This window comes from Haliaeetus albicilla, chromosome 2 (assembly GCF_947461875.1).
Source record: "Haliaeetus albicilla chromosome 2, bHalAlb1.1, whole genome shotgun sequence".
In the NCBI taxonomy this organism is placed as follows: Eukaryota; Metazoa; Chordata; class Aves; order Accipitriformes; family Accipitridae; genus Haliaeetus; species Haliaeetus albicilla.
In genome coordinates, this window is record NC_091484.1 from 44442657 (window position 1) to 44454689 (window position 12033).

The 12033-nt window shown below is 37.2% G+C and overlaps 1 protein-coding gene and 1 long non-coding RNA gene across 3 annotated transcripts in view; one reads left to right on the plus strand and one right to left on the minus strand.

Moving 5' to 3' along the window:
* Positions 1–12033, minus strand: part of PALS2 (protein associated with LIN7 2, MAGUK p55 family member) — a 61971-nt gene that overhangs the window by 14254 nt on the left and 35684 nt on the right. For both annotated transcript variants that reach the window (XM_069773162.1, XM_069773155.1), the window contains exons 3-7: positions 9860–10012; positions 4386–4538; positions 3630–3857; positions 2309–2440; positions 136–235 (exon numbers count right to left, since the gene is read on the minus strand). In XM_069773162.1, coding sequence (XP_069629263.1) covers positions 136–235; positions 2309–2440; positions 3630–3857; positions 4386–4538; positions 9860–10012 — 766 coding nt within the window. The remainder of the gene's footprint in view (positions 1–135; positions 236–2308; positions 2441–3629; positions 3858–4385; positions 4539–9859; positions 10013–12033) is intronic.
* LOC138682416 (uncharacterized) lies at positions 231–9776 on the plus strand. Its single transcript, XR_011322518.1, has 3 exons — positions 231–351; positions 3702–3866; positions 9210–9776. It is a non-coding gene; the product is annotated as an uncharacterized lncRNA (long non-coding RNA).

Below are 12033 nucleotides of genomic sequence, written 5' to 3' on the forward strand. Positions count from 1 at the left end.
CCAAAATATAATAATTAGCATTTTGCAATATTCTGTGTATTCTCACACAGCAGTTTTCTAGTATCTGTGAAGGCAGGGAAAGCAAAACAAGTGGAGTCAGAGCAACATCTATTCCTGAAATTCATTAAATCTCACCTGAGTTGTCCCAGTCTCTCCTAACAAAGGCCTTTCTCTTCTCTTCCAGAAACTGGCTAGGAATAAGCCCTGCACTTCCTCCTTCTTTGACATGACTAGCCTAGGTGCGGTGCAAAAAAAAGAAAAAAAAAAAAAATCATCATAGGTAACTTGTGAGAAGCATTTTCTCATCGACATGGTGTTGACTGACTTTCACACTGCCAGAGTTTCTCAATGGTGAGTGTTGATACATTTACTACTGAAACTTGGAAATTCAAACTTAGATGTGGATATTAAAATTCTGTCTTATGTAACAACATCTTGCTATTGAGTATTAAAATTCAGGAAACTTAAATAAAATAGATGCAAGTTTCATTACTGGTTCCCATTAAGTTAGTAAGCTCCTATAGCCATAAACCTTTGGCATCAAAAGCCTAAATGGAGTTCTATGGTTCTAGACATTGACCTCTCAAGTGACAAAAATCAAGACCTTCTAGTACACAGTACACTTATTTTGTATTCTTGAGCTGCTCCAAAGAGGTTACAGCGCAGCTTATTAACTGTCATTTCACAAACAGTGAATGCCATTAACACATGCCTAATCATGCCTTCAAGCTTTTTGCATTAAGTGACTACAGAGTTTAAAATCTTAGTAACTTAACTATTCCTAGTGAGCAGCTGCATGGTGCTTAGTTGCTGGCTGGGGTTAAACCATGACACCTAGTAATGAAAGTTTGGCTAAGATTCTCTATAAAATAATTTCATGGCAAGCTCAATTCTCAGCAAGCTTAACACATACAAACACACAGTTACAAAATGTTACACTTTCCTTCTCCCTAACTGGTTGGCCTGTCTCTTGCTAACAGGAACTGTTTGCTTTTCAACTTCTATGCTCTTACCTCTGACTAACTGATTTTTTACAGTTAGCAAGTTTTCTAGCATTTCTAGAAAGCACAAGGAAAAAAATAACTTTCTTTCCCAGTGGCATGATCTGCATAGCAATACTTGCAACACGCTATACTTGTTTAACACATTTCATTTTTGCCACTGATGGAGTGTTTTATTTCTCCTGGACCCCCACAAGTTACAATTGGAGAATTTGAAAAGCAATACAGAAGACAGCATATAAGCTAAGTGTCAAACTAGTCCAGAGTTTTGGAGTATCTAACTTCTGAAACTAATTAACTTCGCAGTAATAAATTTTCTGCCTTCCCTCACACTTTCTACTCTCTTTCTTTCTGTTACTACTGTCACTGAAAAGCAACAGAATTCAGCAACAGTTGTTGATGTACATTCAAATATTTTTGTTGCTTTTAAAGAAGTCATATATACATATATATATTGCTCTCAAGTAACGTTTGGCTCACTATTGCTTGTTGTCTAGCAAAGGGTGAGCAATTTAGGGGTAGAAAGGGAAATTAATAATGCTAAATTCTTTGCCTAGATTGCCACTGCCACTTGCAATTTTGAGTATCTCGGCTGAGAAAAGTGTCTTAAAGGTTTACTCGTCCCACTTTCAAAGGCACTGATGATATTTAATTGTGTGTATAGCATTTTGGAAAAAATAAAAATAGCATAAGCAGTGGATTACATTTCTACTGAAGGACTGAATGTAAAACTACAACCTTAAAGCAGGATGAACTGTTAATATTTCAAAGAGTGCCAAACACTTTGATTATGAACATGCATGTTACAGCTCACAGACATTGACCACCACTGTAGAAATAAAAGATACAGCTTCTCCAAATAGCTATTCTCACCCCTCTTCAAATCCACAGGGTTAATTTCCCCCTCTCTCTCCTCAACTCTGAGCACTCAGGAAGGGGTCCACTTCTTCCACAGTCGCTGTCAGGGAAGGCTTACCAAAATTAACACAGTCAACCTAAGACTTTCTCCTAGAAACTGTCCACTTAAACTGTTATTGGAATGTCTAGGCTTATGATACAAGAACAAAGACAAATAAATAGCAGTAATAGCAAAATGAGTGTTACATACACAATTTATACCATTCAATTTTCTCCAGTATTTCAATTGTTAATATCTTGATATTAGCTTGAAATTGGATTGCAGTGTAAATATTTTTTCTTATATCTACTGTTAAATGGGAGTAGATCATAATTTAAAGAGTTTATTATTAAGGCAATTAGTGAAACTTTTCAGGTTTTTATTTTATTTTTTTAATCTTTTTACCAACCTGCCACCAATTTGGATCTTCACGGTTTACAATCTGAAGAATTTCTCCTTTAGAAAATTTCAAACCTGCTTCTTTGCATGGGATGAGGTTGTCATTATATGGATTATAATCAAAATGACACTTCACAAAAACCTGAAATGTGTAAAAATTTACAAAGCTTAAACATTATAAAATACACTCTTACTAATTTATCTGTCAAACTGAAGTAATGTCTTTACCTACAGCATAAGAATTTTGACATGATCAAAGTTGCATTTGGCAAGTAAAATACAATCTATGGAAATAACTGGCATATACCACCTGAGAGAGTACAATAATCAGCAGTGCAAACCTTGGCTGAAGGAGCTTCATGATAAAAATAAAAAAACAGCTATTCTATTTGGACAATGTATTACAAAACACTCATTTTTGCATTTCAGCATATGCAATTCAATTAGTATTCTGACTTTAAATTACTTAAAAATACAAAAAATTCTCAGAATGTGAGCACTGTATTCAAAGCTTGTGGAATCTTAAGAATTTTGCTATGAACTCAAAGTTTTAAAACAAACAAGGTATGTGACTGCTTAAGACTCAAATTTGATGCAGAGGAAGAAACAGTAAGTTGCATCAGTGGACTGGAAACATCTTTGACTTTTTTCTACCAGGTTGGGAGCAAAGGAAGCAGTGCACCTGCCTCAAATACAGCACATTCCCTCAGCATCTACTCAATGTAAGCATAGCCTATTATAGTCACAGGCATTAAGACCCACTACCTGAAGGAGTGTCTCATAAGATGTTTCAGAGGCACTGCTTTAGAGCAACAAGTTACTTCTGCAGTAGAGAAATCACCAGCCTACAGCAACAACAAAAGGATAAGGAATAGCCACCATCCGAGTTTCTACTTAAGTCACAGAATTCAAGCTCATCTGTTGAATTCAGTATGTTTCTGAATTCTATGAAACAGATTACTTGGAACACTGGTTGTGTTATAAACACACGCAGTTCACCGCAGTTTAGTGTGATTGTGGCTAGGTCATCAGAGGTCACTGGATGTCAAAGAGACATGCTTTATATGTAGTATACAAATGCTTATCAATCTGAGATTACTAATTATATTTTTTTACGCAGGCTTATTAGGTGTGGTATTAATCTACTGAATAAACCCATTTCCAAAATGTACTTAAAGGAGAATACAGGTATCTACATTTTAGCCTTCCTGCTAGCATTAAATACACAAAATAATCAAAATATGTCTAATCCAAAATCTTAAAATAATCTCATGCAATCAAGTACCAAGCAGAAGTTCTTTTGACAGAATTGTTAGAAATGTGCTACTGACCTGTTGAGGAATAACAGTGTCTCTGTAGCTGGGGAGAATCTTCAGAGTGACACTGCCACTAATATTTTTCAGCAGTTCCTGCAATTCTTTTGGATTGTTTCCAACCTCATGGCCATTCACCTCTTTAATAATGTCACCTACATGCAGAAGACCTTGTCGATCTATCATTCCGCCATGAAGAATTCGTGCTATTACCAGATCATTGTTCTCAACTCTAAATGTAACACCCTGAAAGAGGTATGTGATATCTAGTTTACCACTGTTTGAATTTCAATTTCATTTCACCATTATCTCAAGCAAAAATATACAGCTATGGGATATTCTGTATACCCCAATGAAAACATACAGTAATAGTTACTACAGTGTAAGAGTTTCTAATACAGTGATAAGTGTCAGGTAACACAAAAGTGCTTTCAGACAAGGTTTTCATACGACTGAACAATGACTGTATTGTTCTTGATTGCACGCAATCCTGTCGTTTTGTATCAGGACCAAACAGATGTTGTATTAGTCAGTTATGCTAGCAAGTCATTCAGCCTAATGACTGCCTATTCACTATCCCAATAATTTCTTAGAGAGAACAGGACGGAGAACACACAAATATCTTATTTCAACCTCTCAATACTGATCCTATCACCCATTAAATTACACAACTTAATAATGGAAATAACTGAAACATAATGCAAGAAATCAGGCACATGCAAATGTTTTCACTCGTACTTTAAATAAAAGACAAACTCATTTTCAATTACTTACCAGTGGTTCTCCTGCTCTTTTGTGAATTCCAAGGATACGAATAGCATCTACTGGAACAATCTGATTGTTCACTGAAGCATTATTGACTTCTGGGCTAGAAGGAGGGGAATCGTAACATTTTGAAGCCACAATATCATGTGCTTCCAAGAGTGACTGCAAAGGAACAGAAAAAGCCATTTTTTAAATCATGAAATAACCATTTGCAAAAGGATTTAGTGCTGAATAACCACTGAATCTGCCCTTTTGGGACCAGATCATAAAACTCTTACTTCACATGGAATGGAGCAAAAATTGACATAGAAGTACTCACATGGACTGATAAGCCTACTGTCTTAGTAAATATGCTCTCTTTTGTAAATACAAATGCTTCTTCTTAAGGAAATATAGGAGAAATGTAACGAATTTGGGAGGAATATGTGATCTTGCAGGGAAGAATATAGAAAAACGAGTACCTAAAATAGTCTTTCACCTAATGAGACAGTATCCCAGCAGATGGTTAAAGTAACAAACAACCCACTGCACAAAAATGAAGATAACTCATCATTAGATACTCGTGTTTAATGTAATAAAATTTTCCTCCACAGTAATTTGGATAATTACAGGTATGCAAAGATTTCTAGCAATCTACAGAATGAGTGCTTTCTGCTTGCATAAAGCCAAGGCAAGATTCTAGCACCAAATGAATCCAAGTTGAAAGAATTCACTTTCTGGAAGACAACAGCTGAGACCTCATAGTTAATGGCGTTTTCACCAGTCCACATACGTAAATACAAAGCAAAAGGAGGAGATCCAAATAAATATAATCATCTTTGGAAGACAATGCAATTTAGACTTGATTTTCTCATAAAAGATACTTTAGGATTTAAAGAAAAGATTTATAAGACAATACATACAGGTGAAACAAGATCAAACTTGTGAAATTAGACAGTGGAGACTTTCTGTCTTAAAGAGGAAAAGGGACACCCTATAGCCACCATATATAGTAGTTCAAGATAAAGCATCCTATAGCACAAAGAGTCTCACTGACAGAGAAAGGAAAAGAAGCAAGTAGAGGAGATGCCTACTAGGTCTCAAACAACAACAGCATAGCTTTGTTTCAAACAGTGACCTGATGAGATACAGTCTTAAGTCAGATCACTGACTGGTGTCGCATAAGTAGCTAAAAAGAGAAGACACCAGAGGGACTGTCACTGATAGTGACATGCACATGCCAGAGGAAGACAGCAAACTCCTAGAAAGCAGATCAGGTGAGCAGGCAACATTTAAGCAAATTTAAGAATTTTGCTATGCACTCTGGTCCATCCTTCTGTAAGCCACCTCCAACCTAAAAGTTGTGCAACCATATTAGTTTAGTGCTAAGCTCAACACGCAAGCCCTCAAAGTGTCACAAACCTGAACAGTCATTTTAATCTGCTCATCACATGATGACTCTGCTGATACTTCAGCTTGAGATTAGAAGGAGGTAGTAATTCACCTATTCTGCCCCTGCCATTAAGACTGTAAAGACAGCTGCTTATTGTGGCTGCTCTCATATTGTGGACATAAACCAAATCAAATTAAATAGGAAAAACAATCATTTATTTAAATCAAGCAGCTGTCAGATGGTAGCAATTTCTAATTCTTCATTATCCAAGACACATCCAATCCAGAAACTAGGAGAACAGATCTCTCTCTGCCAATGTTTGCAAGCAACATTTTTGGATCTTTCTACATTTCCAAAATGAAACCAACTAGCATCAACTACACATTTTAACACATTACCACTGACAAAACTAGGTAGATACACCAGTAGGATACTTCCAGTTTTCTCTTTTGGTCACATGCTAGAACAAACTGTTCACAAACTTTCTGGCTACAAACCACTAGATTTCTCATGGAGCCTTACACATAACCATGCTTGTACAGCTCCCTGCCCTTAACAGTCATATAATTTATGGATTATAATCTGATCCACAGTTAAAAAAGTCTGCTAAGCTAACAGTCTGTGTCATCCTTTTCAAATTAACATGCTCTGTGAGATTCTTCAGTTCTTAAATCTGATCCCATTCTACGTTCTGATCCTATTTATTCACTCAGTTTTATGGATAAGCATGAATTCTTTCAACTACTACTTAACCATCTCTCAATCACAAAATCCTTTTCCTGCTATTTACATGACGAGTGAGTCACAGAACTGTGACTATCAGGGATTGTACATTGCTGCCCACAATTATAAAATAATTTCTTTAAGAAATGTAGTTTATTGGTTTCCTTAAAACAAGCCATAGTTAACTTATTACCTTCCCATACCTAACTCTTGGTTCTGCAACTCGAGAATCTATACCAGTTTTACAAGACTGTTTCCAGCCACCCAGGTCACAGCATACAGTCCTGAAGAACACTTGAAGTCACCTGGCAACAGGGGCCATGTGTCTGTATCCACTACCGGACTACTCTCCAACATTTTATGTCGCTCAGCTACTGTCTTATTTCAGTAATATGGTTGAGTGATCTGAGAAATACAGTTGAATGAACTTCACTTGTTTCTTTCTTATGGTATCAGAAAAAGTGATATCCTGTCCTCCTGCAACTCCAGAGCTCCCCTGGAATCTGACCTTTCCCATACTAGTGCTGGAACACTCATAAAACCACTGCCAAAGTCTGCAAGACAACATGGACTGAATAATCAACAACCATAAAATGGTTCAAAGTTTCCTCCATACAGCATGTCTAAACAGGACCAGCTGACTATCCAAGACTGGACAACTGTAGAAAGGTTCTCATGATAAAAATGGCAATGTTGTCAGAACAAGGCATTTAGAAGAACTCTGTATCACAAGAGATATAGCGCAATGGACATACAGTTCTGTGGCAGGCAGTATGGCCCTTTTGTGCGAGATACTGTCATAAAGTAATCCATAAACTTAGAACATATTGATTTCTTTACAGTAGTTTTCTGTGACTGTACTTATTTAACAGGTAAAAATAAATTTTAAAAGTAATTCAAAATTCAATAAACAAAGAAACATTAAACATCCAAGGGTCTCTACAGTGCTGAAGCCAAGTTCAAATGCAAAATTTGTTTTTCTTAAAAAAATTCTCAGCACAATCTATACATGTTACAGAAGCATTCCCTGCCCTATATGATAACTACTCCCCCAAGTGTGATCCAATAAAACAATTAAATTACAAACTGGGGGCGGGGGGTGGGAGGGGAAATACACAAGAGCAGAACAACTCTATGGTCCTGAATTCACAACTCCTTTCCTAACACTTAAGGCCTCAGAAGTACTTAAAATATTTCCATTCCTCTTTTATGCACTAAATATGTGCTCGTCTTCCCTGACAATACTGTTTAAATATTAGAACTTAATAAATGGACTACAGGCCCCTAATGTACATGTGAAAAGAAGACATTTTTCAAGACTGGTCTAGAAAAGTGAGGAAATCATTTAAGATCTTAGAGAAATGGGGGGGGGGGCTGGTAAGGAAGCATGAATATGTGGGAAAAATAACCCTATAAATTAAGATCTGTCTAGGAAGAAACTTAAGATCACTTTTCTACATGAAACATTTTAAAGGTGTGATTAGCCATTTTAAAGCTATTAGAATAAAATGGTGGCTGCTTTTCAGATTAAGTATTTTATTGCCAGCAGAATCTATTTAGGATGAATGGCTTGCATAATTCTTGGAAAGGTGAAAGTAACTGAACAAGTTCTTCCAAAAGCAGCAGAATTGATTCTTCTGCACGTTTAACCACTGCAACAGGGTGATACTTTTCAGCTCCTCCATCTTCTCTCAAGGCAAACTCTCTTACCACTCATGTCTTCTGCTCTCCAGCTACTGTCTGCTAAGACTTGCTATAGCCTTTTCTATGCACTGCATGTGCCAGCTGGTTCTTCAATACATACTGGCCTGATGGCCAGTCATTTTTGTTCACCAGCTCCTTTGGAACTTTTAAAATAAATGTGTAAGTTGCTTAAGCTTGAACTAATGGAGTAACCGACACCAGCATCATGTTGTGCCTCTCTCTAAATATGACCACCGAACAGGAATGAATGCCGGGTTTGCCTTAGTATTGGCTATTCATCTTAATTAAAATTCTTATTTGATCTCAGTCTCCTAGAGGCCATTTCCAGTCTCCACCACAAAGATTCTTTGCCCACTTGGTCTCTGGTCTTTGCCATCTCTCTCCAGAGATCAACGCTACAGTGCCTTTCAAAGTCAGCCTACTCCAGCACTTCACTTAAATCCTTTTCATCTTCTGATTAATCTTCTTCAACTTGTCAGCTTTGTTTCTCAGTCTAACACAATGGATCTTTGTTAGGTCTGTCACTGCACCATTTGGCCCCAGGTTCCAATCTTTTTGCATTTTAACTACCAATTCCTCCAAACTCATCCTCTCGTTTTCCAGTACCAATTTCTGCTAAGGGATCAAAGACCAATTTGCAGGTTTATTCACCAGTAAGCCTCAATATCATAGTCTTCGATCCTTTAGCTATGATACCCTTCTGGACAAATAAGAGCACAAGGGAGGCCAACATACTGCTCTTCAGAACAGGCAGAGGAACTGTCAGCACTCAGAATAGCTACCACCTCAAAAGCTGAGCTCTTAAAGTGTTCCCTCTTCCAGCAGGCCACAACACAGCTTGACAGTATTTCCGGTGTTTATTTATGTTAAATGGTAATGCACCTCACTGCTATGTTTGTATAATGTATAACTGAAAATTCAGAAAAACATGTGTTTAAATGCATATACACCAAAAATGTCTATGGGTCTATACCTGACTGCCAAAAGAAGCACATTTATACTGTGGCAAAAGGTTTGCTTATGTTCTTCTACAGGGTACCTATAGCTAAGTGCTAACGTCAGCTAAAGCCTGCCTACAAAGTCCAGAATCTACCAAGGATTTACAAACCCTAATCTTCAACAGTCAGTACGGAAGCTGGTAATAGAATGGCAGCTATGGAAAAACATCTGCCTTTGACAAGCATATGTCAAAACTTCACTTATGTTAAGTAAAGCAACAGAAGAGGGATGCAGAGTCTCAACTTCAGCTGCAGTGCAGACCGCATCATAGAAGAATGACATTCATTCACTCCACAAACTACATCTTACACGTGAGTATGAATGCCAACAGCTGAACCGAAATGCAGAATGGTCATTATCAGGAACTGAAACCATCTGGAAATGCTAAGGATGAAGTCTTTATGGAATTGTTATGGAAACTCCAGTCATATAGGAATATTTGTCCAAGATCTATAACAGAAACTCCAGTGGATTTTAATATGAGTGAAGATATTCTTGAGGTGAGACCAAAGAATAAAATCACGCTCATTCTTAACCCCACATGGCTTCTGCTTTACTTTTTATTCAGAGTAAAATCCTACATATTAAAGTTTGCTACAGTTCAGGTTTTGTTTCATTATTATTCCTAGATTCATATGTTGACAGTGATACAGTAAGTAGGTAATGCACAGTAAAAAGGTGGTACCTGAAAATGAGGCTCCTTGAGTATTCCAACCAATTCTGCAATATTTTCATCTTTATTTACTAAGGGACTGATGTCTTCAAGAATTTCATTCACCAGCTCCAGGTTGTTATCACTGACAGCCTCAAGTTTAGAATCTTCCAGTCGCTCATGTGCCTGTAAGATTATATACATGAGACTATACTGTAAATATAAATTTTCAAGTAGTTCCAATTTAAAAGCCTTTTAAATAATTTCTTGATGCAACCTTTAGCAGGAAAGCCAGAAAAATTACATATAATATTATCTGTATATTTTATAACTGCTGAAGGATTTTGCATGTTTAACTATGTGACCCAATAAACTATAAGCAGCACCTGTCAGAGATGCTTGTGTGTCCTTATTTCCTATAACCTCTATGCTATATACACAAACAGTCCTCTGAACAGTATAGTGCCTCATATCTTTTCTGTTTCAGAACCCTGTACAAGTACACCTTCTAGAAGAAGGACAAAAAGGGAACTATGGGATCTGCTCCAAAAAAAATAAAGTCTACAAGAGAAGCATCTACCCCAGGCTCCTCTCATTCAAAAATCTTCCAAACAGCAAATTCTAAAGGAAAGTCTGCATAACTAAAGGAAACGCTAAAGAAAAATCTGCAGCAAAAGTGGCTAACAGTATCCTGGGCAGCATTAAGAAGAAAGAGTGTTGCCAGAAGGTCGCGCTCTACTCAGGACTGGTGAGGCACACCTGGAGGTGAGAAGAGGAGGCTTGGCGGGGGTGGAGGGGATCTCATCAATGTATATAAATACCTGAAGGGAGGGTACAAACCTTGTACCCTTGAAGGTACAAGGGAGGATGGAGCCAGGCTCTTTTCAGTGGTGCCCAGTGATAGGACAGGAAACAATGGGCACAAACTGAAACACAGGAGGCTCTGTCTAAACATAACGAAACACTTTTTCCACTGTGAGGGTGACTGAGCACTGGCACAGTTTGCCCAGAGAGATTGGGGCCTCCCTCCTTGGAGATATTAAAAAGCCATCCGGACACGGTCCTGGGCAACCATCTCCAGGTGACCCTGCTTGAGCAGGGGATTGGACCAGATGCCCTCCAGATGTCCCTTCCAACCTCAACCATTCTGTGATTCTGTGATAACTTTTAATCTCTTTCTAGAGCTATTGCTGCAGACATAATCCTTTCCTAACCACTGCAGACACTTAAATTCATTGAAAGGTAGGAGCTTTGAGCAGCAAGAGTAACATCGCACAAATCTGAATGCTTCACTTATTTATTACAGTAGTGCTGTATCATAAAATTAGGGAATAAGAGGAGGCCCAAAATAACTAAAATTCTCAATTCACTCAATTAAGAGTTATTTACAACACCGTAGCAACAAGAAGTTCAAAAAAGAACAATTGCTTTGGCATGTAAAACCACAAGAACAGATCTATCTGGGAGTCATCTATCTATACTTCCCATATATATAACTTGAAGGTATGTACACACATCTACTTTCTTATGAGTGCTTTAAAACAGATGTTAAATTACAATTTTGCTAAAACCAGAATACTTTGTTTCCTGAAATCACCTGAGTATTAAATTCTGCTTCATATCTATAAAATGGTATTTCTGCAGGACTGATGATCAAACACTGGAAAGGCTAACAACATAGAGAAAGGCATTTCAAACATTTCCCAACACCAACACGCACAATCCAAATGACCATGATTACAAAGTCATAGGAAGCTGGGCACCTACACACATTCTCCTTGATAAGGGAATGCTATTTTGTACATAATACATACAGTAAACAATATCCTTCTTTTAAAGTTTACTACTTTTACAGTAAGTAAAACCACAAGTCTATTGACTTTTAAACATACTCCAACTGCAAAACCTTTATAAGATTAGAGAATAAGGGTTACTTTCTTTCTCACTCATTTTATTTAAAATACTACCACTAACACAGAGTATAATCTAAATACAAATATCCTCATCCTTCACCCCAAAATCAAGACCATGTATAGACTGGGGAACAGAAAGTTTATCAGTGAACAACCTCTGATCCTGTAGTGCGTTGGAGAGTACTAGAATACGGAGTGGTATGAATAATTAAAAAAAAAAAGAAAAAAAAAGTATTACATAACTTAGATATTGCAATTATTTTTTTTTCAGTTCAGTTCATCATTTCAGAAATA